Source organism: Epinephelus moara, chromosome 11 (assembly GCF_006386435.1).
Source record: "Epinephelus moara isolate mb chromosome 11, YSFRI_EMoa_1.0, whole genome shotgun sequence".
NCBI lineage: Eukaryota > Metazoa > Chordata > Actinopteri > Perciformes > Serranidae > Epinephelus > Epinephelus moara.
The window spans coordinates 32129391-32153996 of NC_065516.1; the positions used below are offsets into that span (position 1 = coordinate 32129391).

A 24606-nucleotide genomic window follows, 5' to 3' on the forward strand; every position below is an offset into this window, starting at 1 on the left:
CTCAAAACAAAACCAGTGAGTCATTTCCTCAAGATAAGGAGTGCACTGAAAGTGATTACAAGGTACTGCATCTCACCCTGAGTAACCAGCAGCCCCGTGTGTTGGGAAACACCGGGAGAAAACCACAGCAGTGAAAGCAGATGACCGGCTCTTTCAGAACGCTACATTCCTGGAGCCTCACGTGGTTGCGTAACATCTGGAGACCCACCCAGAACAACTAACCCCTCTCCCCCTTTGGTTTCCCAAAATGACGACATACAAGATCAATACCGTCAGGGGAAGGGTGGAGGCTGCAGGAAATACGAAAGGGAGGAGCTGGAGCACAAGGCAGGAGAATCAAAGAGAGATGGGCAGGCAGACGGCCCAACTTACAGGAAAGCATTGCCTCCTCCTTTTTTTTTAGTGTGCAACTTATGCAAGGCTCAGAATATGTTTCCGAAGTCTGAGCCAGAGAGGGAAAATTCCATCTGTACTATACTGTGGCTGAGATTCTGTTTTATCCCCTATAGAAGTGTCTAGGCTGTGACTATAGAAACAGAAACATTTAGGCACTGGTTAGATAGACTGCTATGTTTCCTATAAAAAGGCTTTCCTCGAGTGGATAATAATGATTTGTTACTTTTGTACCTCTAGTCCAGGGTTACATCTCTTAACTGCAATTTACTATATTTATCCCAATCTGCCATAACAGTACTAGCTTTTATTTACGCTTCTAACTGTGAAATTTAGCCAGTTGTCTGTAAAATGACAAGTAAAAATGGATTAATTAAATAATTACTGGCAGATGTGAAAATAACTGAATGTCACATGACCCATTTCTAAATATCTTTAATGATTTGAGCCAATGGACCTTTACTCAAGGAGATGAAATTAGCCCACTTAGCATAGCATTTCTCCACCTCCATTAATAAGTCTAAAGGAGAGGCCCTGTGTGCAGCCACAATACCCAGGTGGGAGCACCATACCCTGGCTGGCGATAAGGTGTTGTAAGAAGTTTTCTCCCCGGCATGAGGGATGTCTGGACCCAGTCTGCCTGGGGTGCAGGGGAGGGTTTCAGAGGGACAGGATTGCCCAGGACAAACACGTTCTAGGCAAAGTGGGACGCCTAATTTAAGGATCATTTCGATATTCTCATGTACGGCAGGCCAGAATTTTTGTGCAACATGGCAGGACCACAACATGTGCAGGAGTGTGCCAACGTTCACCCCACACCAGCAGCTATTCGGACTGTCTCTAAGGATTCACACTGGCGCTATTTGGTCCACTTTAAACGAACCCTGGTCCACTTCCACGGATAGTTCGGTTTGTTTGGACTGGTGTGAACGCTCATTCGAACTCGGACCCAACGAGCCAACCCTGGTCCGCTTGAAAACTGGGGTCTCGGTTCACTTGCAAGTGAACCCTGGTGCGGTTCGCTTACAGTGGGAAAGGCAAACGGACTATCCAGCGAACCAAAGAGAGGAAGTGAACCAAAGAGAGGAAGAGCGCAGTGCATTTTGGTGTTTGGTGTTTTTGTGGTGACCAAGCCGGCTGAAGGGGATGGATTTCCGGCTGAAGGGGATGGATTTCCGTTTTCGGTCCTGGCCAATCGATGAGCCAGGTTTTCTTCTTCCTCCTGCTTTTTTTCCTTCCTGGTCAGTGGTCGTTTTCCCCCCAATCGAACCAAATCCCCCGGACTATCCTGGTGTGAATGCGCCCTTAATTTCATCCTAAATAACCTTGAGGGGGACCAGTATACCCTGTTTATTATTGTAAAGTCTCGTTCTAAGTTCCCGTGATGTTTTCTTTTGGTTCTTTAAAATGCTGTTCCAATCCTGTTCAACAAACTCTTTTAGACCAGGCCAAAACAGCGGCATAAGAAAAAGTTACAGTGAGCAACAACACAAATAAAGACATTAAAGATATACAGTGACATGTAGAAATATTGGGACACCTTCGCACAATGACAAGAACCAACCGATTAATTCATCCTAAATTCAGGCAGCAAAGCACCAGCCATCCAATCAGGTATTTCAGAAATATTTTGTTCGACTTCCAGCTTCATAGGTCAGGGTTCAATGAAATGTCACAAGTCCAGTAAGTGGGTGTGGCTGCAAAAATCTGACCGCTACAGGCAAATCAAATGTGGAGTGAATACACCTAGTGGCTAATATACAGTCTGCAGCCTTTCTACACACTGGGACTGTTTCTGTGTGCGCTGAAAGCAAGGCATTAATCAATACCATGATCTGACGTGTACTGTGGTGCTGCTAAGGTAACAAAGAGAGCACTTATCTGCTCCCTGCTCGGCGGATGAGCAGTGATGTAACTGGCATCCGCTGATTAAGCGGCCAGACAGTCAGACTGCTTCTCAGGGGCAGTGGGCGCATCCAGGCCGCGAAGACAATGTCCCTTTCATGAGAGAGTTCGTAACAATCCACAGTGAAGACTGAAAACTGGGCTAAAATGTTGTGACATAAGCAAATCTCAGACAGTTTTCCACCATGTTGTGCTTGATCTCACAGCCAGAGCATGATATGAAAACACAAGAGCACAGGGGTATTTGTTACCTAACTTCATTATAGACTCATGTGTTGCTCCAACGGAAGGAGGAAATAAACAAAATATAAAGATTTAAGTCTTTGCAGAGGCACTGTCTAATATTGTCTTGGTCCTTTGCAAGTGACTTTCTACAATAAGCAGAAACCTCCAGGGCTGAAAAATAACCAATGCGGAAGTGCTAAACATTAAGATGGCTCGGTTCCATTAAGTGTCCCAGTAAGCTATTCCAGAGAGCCAGCATGCACAATACCAGGACCTCCCTCAAGTGGAGTGCAGCTATCATTAATGTTATCGAATACAACTGTGCTTTTCCTCCCCAGCACCACGCTCTCGTCAAAACATGGTCACCTCAGGTCACTTCTGGCTCAAATATCCAAGATGGCGAGGGCCAAAATGCCAAACTTGAGGTTTTAAAAAGGAAATCCACAAACAAATGGGTCACGTCAGAGTCCTGGGTAACCTGCAAAAAGCTGCGTGACAGGTAAATAAATAAATAGTCATGGGTACAGGCAGGGGTGAAACTGAACTACAGCGGGCAGGCAGCAGGTGAGAACAAAAATGGATATATATTTTTCAAAATAAAACAAATGGAAAAGATGTGCAGTATATGTGTATTATTTTGACATCTAAATCACTCTTATCAAGCTGCAATTCTTTCTATTCTGAAAGTCAGTGACACAAGTTGAACCTTTGACCCCATTGTGACATTCGTCACTGACTTGGAAGACTCTAAGGATGAAACTTTGCAGCCCGAGGATGAGGTGGCAGCCTTCATCGAGTTCAAGATACTCAAGGAGGGTCTTTTAAAGACTTTATAGTGGTGGAAGGAGCACGCGAAAATGTTTCCTAACCTGGCAGTGATTGTGCCAAATGTTTTCACCATCCTGGCATCGAGCGCAGCCAGTGAAAGAGACTAAAAAGACATTTTAGTTTCAAGTCAAGAACGGGAAACCCATTTTAATGTGAGTGGCTGTTGCCTGTGTATATTTAATTACAGGTAGGGGTCGTGGGACTTTAATCAACAGGTGCGAGGAGGTGCAGCTTTGACTTAAGCCCCTTTTACACTGCCAGATTTCTGGCGAATGTTGGGCCGTTTTGCCGGCAACCTGCGAGCGTTTAGACACACAGAGCCGGATTGGTGAGTTGATCCGAGGTGCCCAATTTTCCGCCACGTAGGGTAGTCATATTTGAGGAACCTTTTTGGTTTAAAAAGAACGAGCCGCCCTTCTGCCACGGGAGGAGCTGTTGATGACGCCGCAATGTGCGACCCACTGGCGGTGGACTAACAGATAACAGCTGATAGCAGGAATTAGCGAGCAGCTAGTAGCAAGAGGGAAACGCAAACCTCACAGACTGTAAAGATGAGCAACTGGGGAGACAAGGAATTGCGCGCCCTCCTTGCCCTCGCAAACGATGACGGGGACGGTGAAGAACGGGCCGACTTACGAGAGAGTCGCCGAAGGACTGACCAGCCGCAGCTTCCCTCCCACGTCACTGTTTACGTCACACGCTGAGCTACACGTTTTGTTACTTGCTCACGCCCCCCATTGCCCTGAAAAAGGCACATTCTGTATGAACAAAAGTAGGTAGGCGGCATTTCGCTGCACTCCCCGATTTTGTTTTTATACTGCCAATGCTGAAAAAAGACTGATTGGGCTTTCCTGCAAATTTATACAATTCCTATTTAAAAAGGGCTGTAGACATAATGACGGGTAACGGGTTGGTTCTGGTACTGAGCTGTACAGGTATTGGTGGGTGGAGTACTCTGGTTGACGTCATGGTCCTGTGTCCATTATTCTGATACAGTCTATGGTCTGTACCAGTCAAGGACATGTCCGTGGTGATCTAATCAACCAGAACAAGCTCATGCACAAACAGCTCTGTGAGACAAAGGAGGGAAATTAGCAAAGCACTAAATGTAACGTCTTAACTGTGTGCTATTAGTCAGAGCAGTTATTAATAAGTACAGGAATGTTTTAGACGTACAGTAATTCCAAAGTGTCGGCCGGTCAGCGGTCAGCACGCAGTTTTCCCTGCGCTCACTGGAGTCATATGATATTGGGGATTTCTCTGTGCTTCCTGTGAGGAAATATAACTCACTGAGGACTGATTCCACATCGGAAATGGTAAAAGTATGTATATCCATGGACTGTAAGTGTGTTTGAACGCTACATCAGTGATTTTTCAGGACAGGAAAGTGGATGTACACGCTGGATAGTGTCTAAGGAAGTGAAGAAACAACATGCAAGCATTTTAAACATGCCCAACATAAAAAATACTATAGACACAATACTATAGACAAGCCAGTGCTGGCTAATGGTACTCTCTTTAACAGAGAAAGGACTGAAGCTATATTTTGGACTGTCATATGGTTAAGAAATTAATCACAAAAGATGCGACAGACCAGCATCATTATTTGTCAAACTAAGTTCAAGACAAGATGGCGACTGATCAATCAGGCCTTTTGTTACCTGTTTGCGTCATCAGTCAGTCAGTCAGTCACAAACAGCTGGAGATGTGTGAGGAATAGTCATTAACAAAAACAGCTGATCACTACTGCACGGAAAAGCATGGGTTATGAAAATTCTGCACATACAGTCTGTGATTTGAATGAGCTCCACACACAGCGATGAATTTATCTGCTCGCCAGTTCCACTGAGCTGAACTTTTTCTCCACAGGCTCAGGTTTCTAATCCAGGAATAGATGCATCGATTGATTCTCCCAGGGAAGATGGGAGGAGACTAGACTTACAACAGATACACCAAGTGCAGCCCAAGGACACTAATCAGGGTGTGGCGAGGAGCTCTGATCTCTTTTTCATGGACACTTCCTGTCTCTCCGAGCAAAATGCAGATACTTCCACCTGTTGTTCAGCCTCCAAACTCCATGATTTGCATCCTTTGATGACCTTACATTTAACTCAATTTTAATTTGACTGCTTCTTTTCTCTGTTTAGGTTTTGATGCATCATGAGGGACGCACAATAATATCGGCCAATATGCTTTTTCTTACTAGGCACAATGAATAAATACTACATAAATTAAAAAATATTGCATTTCATGTCTCCATCTGCTGGTGGGGCATCACGATAACAGTATGCATGCATGATATGATGTTATTCCACTACAGAAGAGACCTGATGATCAAATTAGGCAGGGCAAAATGCAGATATATCGATATCGGTATTGGTTATGAGTCAAATGAGTTGTTGCATATCAGATATCAGCAAAAAATCCAATACTGTGCATCCCTAATCATGATGCACTAGACTGTGAAGGCATGTTTAAAGGCCCAAAATGGAAAAAAAGGAATTTCAGTATTTTTAATAAAGGACAGGAAAGATAAAAATGTGTTAAATTACTGTGTGGATGCAACTCGTGTAATCTGAAAGCACAACACATGATCAAAGTGTAACATGAAAACCTGCTCCCCAAGTGATTGACAGGTATCAGTACAAAAAATATGTCCATTATTGAGCTAAGTTTTTATTCTAAATAAATACTTATTGAATCTTTACAAAGTATGCATTGTTCTGCAGAACTGGGGCAATACAATCTGACAGCTGCAAAGTCAGAAAACTACATTCGTCTGTGACATCATCCGTCTGCCCTACTCAAGAGCTTTTAAGTGAGACCTTAAATCCCCACCAGTAGCTGACAGTGCCCTCTGGAGGAAGTCGGAGGAAGCACAGCTTTCCTGTGGGGATTATTATTCCAAATAATGCAGTGTAAAACGGTGTAACACACAATATAAACTGCATACATCCAAAGGCAATCGGCCAGCTAATATATGATCTCTTTGCCAAGTCATGTGAGTTTGGGTCATGGCCTGTGTCACATGGCATCTTCCTTCTCTCTGTTACTTCCTCCTCCTTCAAACTGCATTGCATGAGTGCTGACTGACAGAGGGTACACAAGAGAAAACTCTGTACTACGCTACAAGCTGTCACAGCAGAAAAAACCTAAGGGTATCTCACTGGAGTCAATTTTCTGGCAACTTGATGAATGAAAACCAACGTTCGGCAGTATTTTAGCTCACGATTGAACTTTTCTCGGTCGTCTGACGCTATCTTTCTCTCTCTCATCTGAAAGGAACTAACAGTTTGTGTAAGTTAGATAACACAGTTCTATGGAAGTTGAAACTGTCGCATGCAGTGAATAAGCCTGACCCTTATGTACCATGTCTGTCACTGGATCTATTGGTAGTTTGAGTACACTAAATAAAAACACATGCATTGACAGAAGTCCATCTTTGACTGACTTCTGTGGTTCTGCTTTTCAATTTGACTTCTCCCCTCATCATGCAGCAGATACTGGGGTCTACTAATGATGCTCTGTTGCCCCCATTTGATCACATCCAGTAATACACCAGTTACACCACCATCATGACAAAATAAGGACCAACTCTTTGTCTTATAATTTGTACACCTCGACCAACAGGCTGCAATAAAATCAGCCACCGATCAAAACCAAGCTGTGTTTACAGTAACCTGCGCAATCAGGTGTAAACTTGCAAATGGAAAAGTTGTTTTGTAACTGCTGACTCGAGTGAAACTGAGGGGAAACAATGCCAGCCGTCATCTTCAGTCAGATTTTCCAATGTGACTGTGGCGTCTGAATCTTTCAGTTTCCTTTCTGAAACATTTCCATGACTTCTCTTTATTGGTCTATAAAGGAGCCCTTAGCCGGGTGTTGAAGGTGAGCTGGTCTGCAGCGAGACGTAAATCATGGGAAAAATCATATGAGGTGATGATGATGATGGAAAAATCCCACTCGTCACAATCTGCTATTCAACAGTAAATTAGCTGAGGAGAGGTAAATGCCACTCACTGCATGATGACTGTAATGACTGTGCTGCACACATGGACAGCCACACCTCGACCATCTCAGGTGACAGCACACTTGCCTGCCAGTCATCCATTAAACTGGATTTGACACAACAGGCTCAGGTGACACTTTCCTGTCTTTTGAAGGCGAACACGCTCCTTTGGAACTTCTTTCTGGTGATGCTGTGACGTTTGTAGTCAGGGCTTATTTCAAAACTACGAATCAATTTCATAGATAATATGCTTAGGGCTCACATTGGGGATGAATCTTGTCTTGGCTCCAGGGACTGTTTTAACAAATAACTGGCAATCTGGTTTACCATGTTTTTGTGTCCAACTGACTAATAGAGTCAACAGTCTTTGAAATTAGTCGGGTATTGAGTAAGAGCTCTGCGGCTAGCTGCGAATCAGGCTGCAGTGTAACCACTCAGAGCATTTAAGAGCTTGTTTTTGCCACTGACACACTCAGATTGTTATCCCAAATGTCTGACAACATTATGGAAAGGATCCCTACAGAGACAGACCTTTTTGTTTAACCAGAAACAAAATCGTTACCAGCTAATCCTCTAGACTATCTAACTAAACAGTAATTTTAGCGTGTATAGAGCCAGCGTATTATCTAACTCAATAAATTAAAGGTTTGTTTCAACCTATAACACAGTCGGTGATTGTTGAAATGGTGGAAAAATGAACCAAAATGGTTTTTGGGAGTTTTATTTTTGTTTTCTGTGGATTTTGAATGAGGTGTGTTTTATGATGATAAAACTGCAGTTTATTTTTTGAGGCTGGTGGGTTTGGCGCAGAGATGGGGGACTCGAATCACATGACTTATGACGTCGCAAATATGATGACTTGAGACTTGCTTGACTAACGTTGATAAAAGACTCGACTTGACTTTGACTTTGTATTCATGACTTGAGACTTGACTTTGACTTGAGACTGATGACTCGAAAGGACTTGGCTTTAATTCACTATTAAAGGCACGCTAAGCACTGTTGGGCGTCACTTCTGTTTACGTTCAACAATGTTATCGAACACAATGGAGCTAGCTAGTTTTAGAGTCCTCACCACACTTGCGGAGATCCAAGGGGAGAGGAGGTAGCAGCACAACTCCACCTAATGGAGGCTGACGGCGCCCCAGATTCAAACGTCCAAAAACACATAATTGAAACCACAAAATATCTCCATACTGCTCGTCCGTAGTGATCCAAGTGTCCTGAAGCCCCGACATAAAAAGTTGTTTGGAAAAACAATTGAGCTTCATTTGAACTCTGTTTTTAGCCTCATTGTAGCCTGTAGCTCTAACTGCCTCTCTGTGGACCGTGCTCACGTGTGTGTGCTTGCGTGAGACCGTGAGACATGAGCACCGCGTTGTGTGTGTGCTTGCTTTCGCTGGTTTCGCGCTGGCTGGACTTTTCACTGCATATTCAGAGGACATGCTAGCGGATCGTGAGGAGATGTTTGCTGTATGTGACATATGACTTGACTTGTGACTTGCTTGACCTGAGCAATGACTCGACTTGACTTGCTTGATTCTCACCACAAGTAACTTGAGACTTGCACATGTGTGACTTTCCCCCACGTCTGGTTTGGCGTTACAGATTTCAGGCTGTTTCTAGTAAAACAAAAATGGTCTTTAAAGTTGACTTCTGTAAGGTCCTTTCTAAGATGTCGTCAGACACTTAAAACAACAATTGGAGCGTGTCAGTGGAAATAACACGCACTTTTAGTGGATGTGCATTGAATGCACACGATTAACTGTCATCATTATAGGTTGAAAAGTACAGAAAATGCCCTTCAAGAGCAAAAAGGTTGATGATGAAGATGAAGAAAGGCCTTTAATCACTTGCATGTCTATACTTCTGCCTGCTCCACCACTTAAGAGTCCTGTCAGTGCAAAGAGGGGCAAAGAAGAAGAGTAATTTCACCGATCGCTTACGTGCAACCATTTCGCACAGCTGAGGCCATTTATAGCGCCAGTGTGACTAGCTCATCCCATGTACCTGCAAAACATCATCTGCAGTGTTATCTTAATCATTGTCATCAAACGTCAGAGGGATTATAAATAATTGAGGGCACCTCGTAGCTTAGTGGGAAGAGCAGGCAGCGGTGGGCTCGGTTCCAGCCCGTGGCCCGATGCTGCATGTCATCTCCACCTCACGCTGGGTCTGTCCTATCTGATAAAGGCATAAATAGTACAAAAAATAATAATAAAGAAATAGGATCACAGCTGAAGATAAAAGGGAAGCTATTCATTCAAATGTAAAAAGCCTTTGCTATCACTCTCTCTGCACATTCTTCTTTTGTAAAAACTAGTTGGGTTTTTGTGTGTACACATCGTCTACACATCTGGCTCCAGATGTTTTATTTACACTCTTAGTTTGCAGTTTTCAATAGAAGACAGATATCTAACAAAGTTCAGAGCGGAGTGGACGACTCAATCTACAATAATAAACAATCCAAGTCAATGAAGTGGAGCGACGCTAATGATAAAAATTCTTTGGAAATCTGTGGTTTCAAAACCAGTAACACTTACAGGAACCCTTCACTGAGCTTGAAAATGAAGTCAGGCATATGATGGGAACCTGACCCCAGCTCTGCTTGGTCTTTCATCTCTCCTGATATGTCAGGTAGATATTAATATCAGCCACTGACTAAGTTCAGCAAAAACAGAAGTTGGCTCGAGTCAAGCGTTTTGTCCGTTCAGTTCCTTTTTGGGCGGAAGGCTCAGTCCGAGTCATGAGAGATGCTGGAAACGACCGAAGCTTCCACTGTATCGGTTTCATCTCTGGCTTTTGGCCGTGCTGGAGTCATTTTGGCTGCTCGTGAGAGGGGAGGGGTTCAGGAGGTTATCCTTAGGCTCCTCATTCAGAGGCGGGCTGAACATGACACTCACACGTCTCCCTACACATTTCTGACATCTGATATCCACCGACGCCACAACCAAGAACTCCTGCTGTAACTAGCTGTCTTTATCCCTCGCATACACCTGGGGTGGACACAATAACATGAACATCTACACAGGAATTAAACATAAATGAATGCTTAGAACTCCTTTTTGTTGAGACAGTAACACAAATGTGTTTGAATTGCGACTGTACAGTAAGCTGTAATATAATTTGTTCATGTTTATGTGTCCACTCTCTACTTATTGATTTGAGTCGACACAACTCTTTACCAGCTCCTGGTGTAATTTTAAAGGGTAGACTTGGCTCTCCAAAGGCCTCATTTAGCTTTATTTCGTCCTCCATTAGTATTTATCACAACAGCAAAGGCAATAAGGCCAACATGAGTCAGCGTAAATGCCTTACTTAGCCTTACAAAAACTGCTGACCAAGAGCTGGAAAACCCCATGACTACCAGCAACAAATGTAGAAGACCTTCAGGGAAAAACATGTTAAGTAGTTTTTCCCACGACGTCTGTTCAGTAGCAGCGGCTTTCAGCTGCTGGAACATTGTTACTGTTATCAATCTGACCACATGCGATGTGTGTCTGAAATAAACACTGGCTTCACTTATATGTAAAGAGCATGAGGAGAGATAAGGACAGGATTTCAGGTGGACTACAGCAGAGGTTCCATATCCAGTGAGACAGGTGCTTTGATTTGCAAATATTGTGCACAATATTATCATTTAGCGATGCCACAAATACGATTTTCTGGCCCCAATCTTGATTCCAGACCTTAGATATTGGGTATCAGCCACTATCAAGTTCAATCCAATACCTAAATGTTGATTAAATATGTATCTCTGACACAGCTGTCACAGCTTCGAAATTTCACACAGCTTATTTTTCACAAGCTACTTCATCCAAATACTGAAAGTCCTAGATTAGAACTATTAATTAAGCTACTCATAAGCTACACTACGAAGACACATTGAGTTTAAAGCCTATTTTACAAGTGAGATCCAGCCAAGACAGGTTCAAATAGCAGCATCAAACACATAAAAGGACGACATCAAGTCCCAACAATGGGTGCGGCAAAAAAATACACTACATTAAATAGTCAGTGCATTAACAAGGCAGCAATATTTGATCTTGTTTTGTCTTTGAAACTGCAGCTAGCAGTGATAACTTCCATTATTCTAAGTTAAAAACAATTTAAAGAGATAAGGGTTTTAGGTTTGAGCTCGGCCTGCAGATCATTTAAGGACTAAGGGCTGCAGTAGGTTTGTTTTGCCAGACTGTACTGATAAAAGGCACTTTAAGCCATTTGTGCAACCTCAGATTAGGACTGTTTTAGTAAGTAGGAAATAAGCCTAGGATGACTTTAAAGACTAAGATGTACCAGTGTTGTATCCCTCTCAAAGTGAGCGATGAACACCTGACCATATACTGGAGGAAAATTGATTTACTTGAGGATTTAATTCACTTTTACTGCCCGACTTATGTGGGTACAAGTGTAAAAAAAGTTGCTGCTTTTATTGTGGTAGTCTACGAGTAACGTGACGTTGTATCTGTTCAAGAAAAACAAAGCTGAAGCGAGAGCACAGACAATGGCAGATGGTCCGGGGACGGACCTTCAGCTGCTCAAACAGCGACTCGAATTTAGCCAGCCCAGTGCAAACTCCCTTCTGCATCAGCAAGTTTTCAGTTGTTGCCGTTACACAGATTAGACCCAGCCGACTGTGAACCTGGGTGTTGTCCCAGCAGAGGCTTTATGAGCAGGGAGAGAGAAATGTAGCACTTTAGGTTTCCTTGAAAAATGTTTTAAATCATACTGGATTTGGAGAATGTGACTGAAACACTGTTCACTCTGTTGGATTTATTAATTATAGAAACAGTCTTTAGCCGAGTACACACTGACTGCTGAGAGCGTGTTAACCAGACAACTGACGAGTTTAATTTAAGCCTGTAACAAAGATACTTATGGAATTAATGTTCATTAGTGTCAGCTGATATGATCTGTCAACATTTGTCATTATAACCATGCTGGCTAAAAATGAGAGGCTGATTTCTGAATGTTCGGTATACTGATCTCTGCTCGCAAGAGAGAGGACAGATTCATTAGTGCTTGAGATAAGCTAATTTGTGTACTGCATTTTGCCGACCTCAGTCTCTGAACTCAGAGTCACTCATATTTGGAGCAACGCCGTAATGCTAACAGGCTGATGAATGCATTTAGTGGTTAAGTCACTCTCAGTACGTTTACATGCTCAGTTAAATAAAGCTACTGTTATAGCTCGACTGGGCCATTTAATTGGACCACTGTCCTTGTCCCAGTATACAAGCACGAGAGGGGAATCCATTTAATGACCAAAGTATGTCCGACTCCCCTACGATAGGTGGAGATATGCCCCCTTCCAGCTTGATAGTACTGGACCTTTTTCCGGTTGACCTATTACGTCACAGACCAAACAATCGACTAACAACTTAGCTATGGTTAGCTAGCGGAAAACTGGTACCATGTTGGACAACTATATCTCGTACGTGCTGTATGTTTACTTTTTCTTTTTCTTCTCTTCTTCCGTTACGCATTTAATGCTATTCGACTTCCGGTCAAGCAAGGGGCGGAAAGTGTGCAGCATGCTCAGAGCTTCTAGGCCAGTTTAGGTCCGACTGACTGTATACAAGAAATATGATTTAGTACGATTTCAATCTGACTGAGTAAACGTACTGAGTAACTCAAGGTCAGGATTAATCAGCCCGTCTTCTGATCCATCCAGCCAGTGCTCAAGAAACACAGCCAGTATATGATACAGGTGCTTCAAGCTAGACCAACAAATTAGCCAGGCCAATATTAGCTTGTTGCATATATACTGAATTGGTGTAGATGCTAGAGCTAGTTAGAACTAGGTTTGAGGCAGAAGTCATTCATTTTCAACGCGAGTCTGGCGTCTTGGGCAACCTGGTTTTGGGCGACCAAAGCGACCGGAGCAGTCCGGAGGGGAGTTAAAACTTGTTTAACTTTATGGTAATAAGCTCTGACGCGGTTCGGCGGCAACCAATCGGAATGCTGATGTGCTTCGATGAAGCGGGTCCCAGAGAACAAGCCATGTAACTTTGGTTCCTACAGCACACTTGTTCTGACGATGGATATTGAGAAGTTTATTACTTGCGTTCGTACCCACTCAGTCCTTTATAATGTGTCGCTGTTTGGTTACAGAGACCAAAATAAGAAGAATGGGGCTTGGGACCGTGTTGCGGAGGCAGTTGGTTGGTCTGGTGAGTTTTAAAGTGTGTAATGTTCGTAATAGAGGAGAGAGGTGCAGGCTAATGTTGTGACGTAGCATGCAAAGTCTTCCTTGCTTGATTTGAATGGGATGACATACGTTTTATGTTTTCATTGACCAAACATAACTTTCTGTAGGCCAACTATGAGCTTTTTGACTCGACAACAACAAGCAGCAACTACGCTGCTTTCAAGCCAGTAGTCCACTTTGCGGCTCCTTTAAATTGACAAGCACGATCGAACGTTCAATGATTCACGTGATGAGCGACTAGAGCGACCAAAGCTGACACAAATATTTTGGACAGTCGTGCTTCTTGGGCGTCTGCGAGAGACTTTGCCTCTTTGGAAGCTTCTGGTTTGAACGTACAGTAACATATCACAGCTGATTTTTACATTCTTAAATGTCTTGCTAAGTGTATAAAAAACAAGCCAAAAAAAAAACAGACACACAAATCGTCATAATCAGTAACAAGACTATTGTTTATGTAAAAAATAATACTACTGGTAAATATACTGTGAAAGACGTTATAGACTTTCTATACTCCCAAATATAGATATCATTATCTGCCTTTAAACTCTAGTATTGGTCGACCTATACTTCAAGTTTGCAGCTGAGCTTTAACACCTGGCTCACACACCATCAAACTATAGGCTGTGTTGAATCCTATTTCGGCCAGGAGAGAAATAAAAGGGAACAGAAGCAGCACAGTAAAGCTCTGTGGAAAAACCTCGTCTGGATCTCAGATGATGATGCACTTATGCATTGTGTAGCGTGTCATGGGTTCCCAAGGACAACACAGGGTTATTTTTAAAGGCACTGATAGCTACAGAAAACATTCCCTGAAGAGCTGTGGCAGGAGGTGGCAAAACAGACACAGCTCAGCTCTCTACAAAAAGTTGTCAAAGATTTTATGACTTGCAGGCACATAAAGTCCAGTGAGTAATCACGGAGCCACACCTTAATCTTCTGCAAATTTGATCACAGCTAATCAGTGATATCAAACTAGTGGCTTTATAACGAGTGACAAATTAAGTTTGATGAAGTCTTTAACTGCTAAATGTGTCAGATCATTTAGTGGCTCAACAATTGTAATAGAAAAATTATGTGTCCCAAGATTGCCAAGATTGAGTACAAGTGCGTTTGCAGTTGAAATTAACACAGACAGACTCCCTCAAGGTTAAACTTGCATTACTAAGTAAACTTTTAAAGTGGTTTAATGCCCTTGATGAAAAGGCCACTTTGACGATTGGGCTAAACTGTGTGCATTTCCCAAAAAAGGGGGGTTGAGTTCTCTGAAAACCCTTCTGTCTGACCGGCGAGGGACACACCCCTTGTCTTGAGTGTTGCGTGTAAATAAGGAGCAACTGGAACAAACATCCCACGTAGGATTGGCAGGGGAGGCGGCGCACTGGGAGGCCACACAGGAGCAGGAGTAGATACAGTGGGAGCCAGGGCCCAGTTGGTGTCCATGTGCTGACTGCTGGGCTCCAAATAAAGCAGAGGGCAGCACATGATAGCCCAAGGTGCATGCCTTTTTAAACATGAATGCACACACGCATGCAGACATAATGCTGTGTGGTGAGGACGTTCATTTACTGAACCTAAACCATTCATACTGCACCCACCTTAAATCACTAACTATATATATGTACGCTGTATTTACTGTGTGACCTCTGTTGCCAGCTGAGAAATAGTCCCATTCTCTTTCAGGTTTTGCGGTAAATCTGGAGCCAAAGGGTTGTACTGTGAAACACAACTCAGTGACCTCAAGACCTTGATATATCTGTCACAGTTGGACTATGTATAACATCGCTTACAGTAAAAAAAAGACAGCCTGAAACACTGACCGGACTTCAGAGGTTTCACATTTTAACATAACTAGCCTACGAAATCACAGAGATACTGATTTGCACATTATCACATTGTCCACCTGGACCTTTATGCTCTGCCATTTCTCCTCTAATCATCACGCTGTAACCTGTGACAGGCTGCTATAACACCACAACTTTCACACATTCACATATATGGAGTTTTTTGTTCAGCAGCGAGCGGCACAAACATTCCCAAAGGTTTATGACAAAATCACTTGACGACACCGACTCCTGTGTGCATATGGTGAGAGAGGAGAGGGAGAGACGCTGTGCTGCTGCCAGAGGAGCCGCTGAATGAGTTCCCTCTGAGCGGTAAGTCACTAAAAGAGTCTGAGAAGTCCGGGGCTGTTCATAAAACATTCAGGACGCCACAGTATGAGTGAGTATCATATTAAAAATCATACCGATATTATCACACCCCTAGACTGTATAAAATAATAGACATAGCCACTGCGACGTCACCCACTGGTTTGTGGCTTTTGTTTTGGAGCCTTGAGTTCTGCTTTTTGGCGGTCATTGTTTGGTTTCTGGAGACAGAAATGACCATATTTGGACAAAAAGGTGCAACTGTGAAGGAGCGAAGGGTGGATCTGACTCATAGACTGTAGCCTGTCACTCAAGCAGCTTAAATATGTGTAATTATTACCCTTCATAAAACGTAAATGGGTGTGTTATTTAAAAATTCAGCACCTACGCAGTTCTCATGACAAGCAAAACAGTTTTTGTGCCAGGGTGTTAATGTAATGCTGTGAAGTTGGGCATTTTACCACGAGGGTCTATAGGGATCGACCCACTTCTGAAGTGAGCCTAGCAGCGCTCGACAGTGCGAGCGTTTCACTCGCATTTGTGACTAAAAATAGGTGTGTGTGAACTGTAAAAAATATTTAGGGGCACATGTGCGCATAAAAAAAAACAGCCGAAGCAGCCTATATTTTTGTCAATAAAAAAATATGATAATCTAACCGCAAATGTTGGAGGAACTCCAGCCGCCTTCCCTCTTCCCTCTTCCCCATGTGACATGGTTATGGGCGGTTTTCCAAGCCACTGTCAGCACAATGAATATAAGTTCCACTGTCGGCAACGTGGAAATAAGTCAAAGTGTGGAGGAGACGGACCGGGTTAAGCGGCAGATCTCCGGGGAAGCCTGCTCTGTTCTCCCCGCAGTTAGGGACCGTTTTCCACGGCCAGGCTGTCGGCTGGGTGGGAATAAGTCAAAGTGTGGTGGAGAAGAGGGACCGGGAAAAGCGGCGGACCTCCAGGGAAGCCTGCTCCGTTCTCCCCACAGTTAGGGACCGTTCACCACGGTACCGCTGCTGGGCAGGGTGGAAATAAGTCCTGCAGAGTTTCAGAGGACCTGGAGAATGTTTTAGGATAGTAATAACATTACATAAGATAATCATATTGCAAAGATAATATATATAAGATAATAACATTAAAGACAAAATTAAATTGCAATACTTTTTCAAAACTTGATGATTTTACATTTCTGTATATTTTGTATACAAATTCATTAAATAATTTTGCTTGTAAATGTCTATTTGCATCACGTTTATTACAGAAAACACATTATTTGATCAATTTACATTGTGCCCCTAAAGTTCTTTGTGCGCTCCTTACTTTTTCAACTTAGGAGCACATGTGCTCCTTGGGAAAAAAGTTAGCGTCAAGCCCTGCCTAGAAGTTTTGCCATGAAAGCAACGGCGGTCTCTGGCACTTCCATGGTGGTTTCGCTTTCAGCCCGGGAGGTTGCCGCTCGGTAAAGTTGGGAAACTTGAAAGAGACACTATCTAAATCAAAGCACACACTCTGACTAGTAGTCCCTGATATGGTGTGATCTCCAGAAACACTGGCTCCTACAGTACATTTCCCATAATGCCATTAACAGCATCTTTTCGTGCGTGTCTCATGGCAGCATCTTACAAGTTCCACACCCCCAGTTTGAAACGTAGGGTTAAATGTGCAGTCTCCGATCCCAGGCTAAAAAAACTCTTCACATCATCAGGGTTATTTTCTCAGACTTGACTAAAGCTTCTCCACAGGCACGGAAGACATTGTTTAGCTGTTGAGTAATACTACACATGATGAGTAATACCCGTAAAAATCAGTAAAATCTCAAATTATGAAACCTGTAGATAACTGCTGCTGCCGCTCTGCAACAAGCCTCAATAATGTTTCAAAACCCCAAAGATCTGCCAGTGTGTGAACTGTCTGAGATAGATTGACAGTCGGTCTCCGTTGAAGTTTAATTCCGACACCTTTTGGAGACTCTTATCCCCGCAGAACCTCATTTATCTTTCAGTGCAAGCCTAATCCCTCATAAATCCACATGTAATCTCAGTCATTCTACGTATCTGAAGCAAGGGTTCATCGTCTGTTGTACCCTGAAACCTCTATTAATATATTCATTACATCTCTATATCCTTTGATATACAGTGTAAAGTCATTGTTCGAATATCTAAAATACACTTTATATATTTAGCCTGTCACAACTGTGTTCATATTTTCCTTTTACTTCCTTTAGTCACAGCTTGGCTGCTGCATCACAGACTGAACAAGGAACAAGTAGAAAGCACATAGATTGCCTGCAAGGCTTTAATAGAAGGGCGAGCCAGTGAAACAAGCCAACTGTACCCTCTTTTCTATAAATTCCACTTCTTCATAACCACTGCTTCCTCTTACGACATGTTGCTTAATCTCGCTCTTATACATTTGTTGTGCAACCTCAGTGACAACAGCAACACAATTCTCCAGTTCAGCTAGACTAAAAGAGATAAAAATCTGAAAACCTTTCCGTAAACTGTTTATCAGTGACAGAGGAATGTCAAGAAAACCTTCTTTGTATGTGTTTAAGATAACGGGCCGCACTCAGTCTGCTTTACCTGGAATCTGTAAGGGTTTCATTTGAGACAATCCACCTGATTAAAGCTGTCATGACCTAGCCTGGGAACCAGACGCATCTGCAAGCTCATGTTTTATTGGCCCGTGCAGATGCGTCTGGTCACCCCTCCCTTTCAAACAGATTCCCACTGGTCCAGATTCTTGGCAGGACAATCACATCCGTTTGTGTAGCATGGGACGGGTTTGTTACAATGATTGCGTCACCGATCTGACTCACATTAACCTGTCAGACTGAGCAGTGCTGATCAATTACGAATCAAGGTTCTGTAACTGCATTACCTATTCTCAGGCTGAAAAGATTTCAGACACATATTTTAGTGTACTATTTAGCTTTCATTTGAGAAGGGACGGCATTTTTTCCTGATGGAACACGGATCAAGCACTGCCTCAACTTGCATGTGTGTCCCTCAGTGCTACATCATGTTTCATTGCTCTGATTAACTGCGAAGTCTATCCAAAAGCATCCAGAGGCAGATTGGTCTGTGTCCGCTGATGACGCCCCCTGGAAATCAAAAATGAACTCAAAGGTTCCAGCCTAATTCCCAAATATGATTTAGATTGGAACCTCTCATTTCATCTGGCATTTGCGAATTAGTTCGGCAATGCCTGGGTAGTCATGACCCAGAAAATCTTGGTACGTAGAAGTTGCTCTGTTTCATTACAAACATTAAAAAGTGGTGCATCTGTGAAAGAAAATGCCCGACCATTCATTATGTAAACTCATTACCTGCTGTAGTTGTCAACTTTATCATCCAGGAATGTAATTTCGCAGACGCATCCAGTGGCCTGTGAGTAAATAGATTACTGTAAACAAGCAGGCGTCCCCTGCTATCAGTCATGTATTGATTGCAGTACACTGACAGCAGTAGCAGAAAGAAGAAATTGAAATCCAGGAATAGCTTACAAAACAAAGGGTCAACATTCGATAATGAGATACTTCAGTGATGCATGACTCCTGATTAATACCTGCATTTCCCACAGCAGCAAGAGTAACAGTCTTCAAACAATCCTCCAACAAGTCCAACTGTTGAATATCAAACTCACCGTCCAACAGCCAAATAACTTTTAGTTTAGTCAGCACTTACAGGTGTTAAAATTACTCCAAGTCCCAAAAGATGTCAGATGTCAAAAGTAGTAAAAATACCCATCACAACTTCCAAGTGACATCTTCAACAGACCAAATCCCCAAAGAAAGTCAATGTCCAGTAGACGTTGGGTCAAGAGAAAAGGACAAACTTCCCCGCAGGGCAGAATGAACTTTGTCCGTCTTAACTGTTAACACACACGCACAAGTGATAGAAACATGGTAACTCTAATCATTCGACATCATTCTTCCATTGTGCCACCACCAGCTGATTATGTGTCCTCAGAGGACATACAATCGTCTTCAGAGCCGTGTAACAAATACTTCGGAGATTATAACGTTTGCCAATCACACACAATATAGTCTGTCACTGTCTGGCCGAGAGAAATGCAAGGCAAAGGCCGGGACGAGTCCACGTACTGCAGACACAAGCAGGGATGTACCAATCTGACTTTTTCAGTCCCCAATAATGTTGTGTCGTTCGCGAACGAATCGTTCAAAAGAACAAATCTGTTGAGTGAACGTACTGAACTGAATCACTTCCGGAACTGATTTGTTCATTTCTCAGTTTAGTTGAGCTCACCAGCCAGCGTGCAGGCTGGGAGTGGAACTGCCAATTTGGTCCGTGCGAACGATGAATCACTCGCGAGTTGCGAGTCAGCCAGGATGCAGGGAGGGACTGCCTACCGCGTGACGAATCACTAGGTGAATGAATCACTCGGTAAACAACGTAACCCCGATCCCTGAGTGATTCAAATCATTTCTTCTCAGTGATACACTTTCATAACGACCGTTTTCTCCACGCTAACAGCTAATGTAGCCAGGAGTCAAGCCACATGAACACAATCACACACCTCCCATTGTTTTAACAGACTTAGTTTCCAGATAAACAAACTTAAAACGTTAGGCTGGCCAGTAATGAGACTCACCAGTGCAGGGAAGACGCAGCAGCAGCTCAGCCGTGTATCAGTTCAGTGAGTTGGACTATGCAATACACAGCAGAGTCCTGCACGGGTCCAATTTTCAAGATCCGCCCCGCCCCGACCCGGGGACGTACAAAACTGCACCCGAACCGCAAACCCGCACATCAGGCCAATTAGTACCACAACCCGGTCCGACCCGTTGAAACACGACCCGCAGCCCGACCCGTAACCCGGATTTAAAGTAATCATTTTGGGTCATATTGGCTGAATATTGAACAGCATATCGCCACAGTTAAGGTGCCAGTGAGTAAACAACGACCTGAATGAAGCAGCTCTCACAATAAAAACCTGACTTCAGCTCCATCATCAACCCTCTGTGTTCTTCTCCCATACGAGTGTAAAAGCACTCGTTTGTTACGTTTAATGCTTTTAAACTTTTAATCTATGTAAAGGAACTTTACATGTGTAATAATAGACTTACTTTCTGTCCAGAGCGACGTTCAGCAGTTACGAGCCGTCACGTGTTTTTAGAATCCATCGAGGAGAGAAGTAATCCATCAGGGAAACACTTCAGAAACATTATAAAGTGATAGTTGTACGTTTTATCCACTTATTTCTCAAATACCTAGATAATTATTTACTGTTTTGGAAGTGGCGCTTGTTAGACGGTGGCAGCCATGTTGATTCTCTTGTCCAATCACAAATTGTGTTATTAGATGGTGAAACGCGTGTAAACAGCTGAACCAATGACCGTTGCGAAATAGCGGAGGCGATCCTCAGAGAGTAAATAATGACCAAGATAGTTATCTGTAGTTTAGTATTTTATATTAATTTTGATGTGTTTATCTAAAACCCGAGATCCGACCCGTATGTTATTTTTTCCACCCAGATCCGAACCCGGGAAAACATTTTTTTTTTTTAAAACCACCCGCAAATCAGCTGTTTTTGCCAGTTCAAGACTCTGATACACGGTCAGAGCTCCTCTCGCCAAGCACTGAACAATTCGGTGAACAAATCTTTTGAACGAATCTTTTTAATGAACTGATTCTAGTGATTCAGTAACATCTAAAGAACTGCTTTGCCCATCACTAGTCCCCAAATCCAAACCTGGGTTTTGGGAATTGGACGATATGGAGTACCAATCAAAAAGCAGTGCGTGACTGGGATCATTCTTGACTGTGTAAGGCAACATCAGGCTTGACTTTAACGTTGCGTGCCTCACTTTGTTAAACAAAACGCAGCCAAGAGATGTTGTTATTCAATATTAAAATAATAAATCATGGAAAATTGAAATTCCAGTAAAAAAAAATAAATACAAAAATAAGAACAAACATTAAGTCACAAAAACGTGTCGACATTTAGTGCAAATAGGAATTTAAATTCCAATATAAAATAACGTCGGAGCTGAAATTGTTAAACACAGAACTGAACTGAATAGATGAGCCCAACTGTCAATGATTTGAGTCAGTATTGGCCCAATATCCAATATCAGTATCTGTTCCGTTCATCCCTAAACACAAGCTACACCAAGTGCACCGGTGCACGTGCACACCCATCTGCTTCTTAACAACTTAATCTGATTTAGAATGAAATTTAATCTATGCATTAAAACTCAGGCAACAGGTGCCAATCTGTCCTTGTATCATAGAAGAGGAAGTCACATGGAAGAACTCTGCTTTTGCTCCTCTCAAGTGGAGCTACTGATTTAAGACAGCATGTCTATGATCTAAATTAAGCTACACATGGAAACACACCGGTTTTTGTACCCATGTTAGATCATATAGATTCCTGCAGTGGCTGAATCAACAATCACAAGCCATGGAAGTCAAAATCAAAGTGCCTTTAATACAATCGGAAGTATTTCACATGTCAAATAAACAGAACTAGGAATTTGTTATCTTTATTTCAACTAATGCCGTCAAATATCGTTCTGAGTCTGCACAGAAACCACAAACTGACCTGTTAGCCACCCAGCATCTTGTTCTGGCCCTGGATCAGTAAGACATTTTGGGTTGGACCCAACATAACACCCTGACACAGCCAGGGATGTAATGATACCTTGATCTGGGTCAATGTATTGTTCAGTGATCAACAATCCAATATCACTGATGCAAGGTGAAAACATCAACACATGTAGTCATCTTTAAGATATACTTTTATTGTGAAATACCAATGGCACACATGTGTCACCGTTTCCCTCCAAGCACAACTCCTTCCTAAAGATTCAAACAGTGCTAAGGCTCAAGCACCAGGAAGATGGTGGGTAAGAGCCTGGAAAAAGACGAACGAGGACATCGTCTCGTATTGATTGGAGGTGCCTGAACTGAATCGGAATCATGCCGTCGCAGACTTTGTGATATCTGCAAACATCACATCGGTATCCAAAGAACCAATAGAATATTGTATCATGTTGAAAGTTGTGATTCATGCCCAGTACAACCAATCATTTCTTATCCATACTTCCCACTTTTCATGCCTCAAAACCTCCAGTTGTTCCCTGACAATCATCTTCTATTCAACTACGTTACTATGACACATGAAACAGCCTGTGTGGACGTAGTGACCCATGTCTCTCAAAACAACTGCATTCAAAAGAAACCTTATCTTAAGACGGACTCATTTAAGCAGCTTAGCACAGTTTAACAAAAGCCTGTGCTCTAACAATCACCAATCGATACCCACAACAGATTGTCTCCACACACACACTTGGACATCAGCACACTGTAATTCGGCGTGCTCGGATCGGCCTGTGTGCCAGGCAATTATCCCAGCACCTCCTAACCCTCGACCTGTTGCTATAGAAGCACCTTGTTTGTGAGTAACTGGTCGAGCAAGGCTTGAGGACAGAGTGTGTAGACAAGTAATGGTTCAGAGATCATCATCTGCATTATCGTGATTCAAACAACATCTGAAAATAACTTATTTGCAACACTTAAGTGATTTATTTGTGTTGTTTTGTTGTTGTAAATTGTACATAATTCACAATTTTGTAACACTTCTTAGTCTGGAACTCTTATTTAATTACGCAATCTTCATTTTTAACATTTTCTTTTTATGTGTGATTGTTGTTCTGACCTCTCGTGCGCACATAAACTGAATATCATGGCATATATCAAGATGAAATTCCCTTTAGAAACAGAAGCACATAGTAGACTAATATGACTTTAAATGACAAGGTAGCACTGGTAATACAACCTGCTTATATGTAGGATTATTTCAACACTGTAGCGGGTTTAAATTAAAGAATTTATTTGTCAATTCTAGCTCACATTTCTTCTGTTACAGACTAAAACTCCTCCATCTAGTAGGCAAATACAGCAAATAACAGGAGGGGCAAATGTACAGGTAGTTTGCTCAATTAGATGTGGCAAAATTTGATATAATGCTTAATTAAATTTTCAGTTTTATCCAAATTAAACAGTTTAAACTGTGTGTGATTGAGTGCTAGAGCTCTCAGTGAAGTGTTGGTGACAAATTACATTTCACAACTTATCCAAATATTGTTTAATAAAACTTTTAGTGACCCAGATTGACTCTAGGTGAGTGTATTCAGACACAGGCTGGGTTTGGGGGTCCTGACGCCCCGGCTTCATTACATAACTCCTGGAGGACAAACAGCCAGACAAGTGAAATGCGACGGGCTAATCCTCCTCTGGCAGACAGATGAGATAAGAAGTGGGACACGGAGTTAGTGACGGGCGGCTGTCTTACCGTACTTGTTGGGCTCCCTGCTGTACTCCAGGATCGGCACCACGACGTTGGGGTCCTGCGGCTCGAACACGGAGTCCTCCCCCGCCTCCTTCTCCTCCAGTGTGTCACCGCCGCCGCCGCCGCTGCTGCTGCCGCCGCTGGAGTCCCCTGCCGGGTCAGCGACAACCGCGTCCGAGTGCTCCCCCTCCCCGGGGACCCCAACTCCTCTGCCAACCGGGACCACCACAAACCTTTCCCCCATGTCCCTCCTTCTGTCCTCCCCTCTTCTTTGTACTTTTAACGGAGGAGCGAACACACGCTGTCCGGCTCACCTCCGCGGTTCACACTCAGCGAGAGTGAACACACAGGACAGCGTACCGCGGAACACACACATGCTCACGAGCCGATCAGAGGATTGATTACATTACACACGTGCCCGCCCCCCGCCTTCTCTCATTGGCTGACAGGGCCGAGGAGCGCTGTCAATCACCCTCAGGAGCCAATCAGAGTGTTGGAAATTTGTTAATTGTAAAATGGGCGCGTTCTGATATTTGCATCAAATTTAATAGTTCAATATCTCTGTAATATTTATTTATCAA

At 43.0% G+C, this 24606-nt stretch overlaps 1 protein-coding gene across 2 annotated transcripts in view; it reads right to left on the reverse strand.

Annotated features, from left to right (window-relative positions):
• slc12a7b (solute carrier family 12 member 7b) overlaps positions 1-24396 on the reverse strand; it is an 86768-nt gene extending 62372 nt beyond the window's left edge. For both annotated transcript variants that reach the window (XM_050056158.1, XM_050056157.1), the window contains exon 1: positions 24029-24396. In XM_050056158.1, the coding sequence (XP_049912115.1) occupies positions 24029-24269 (241 nt within the window). In that variant the 5' untranslated portion in view covers positions 24270-24396. The remainder of the gene's footprint in view (positions 1-24028) is intronic.
• Positions 24397-24606: the final 210 nt, after the last annotated feature.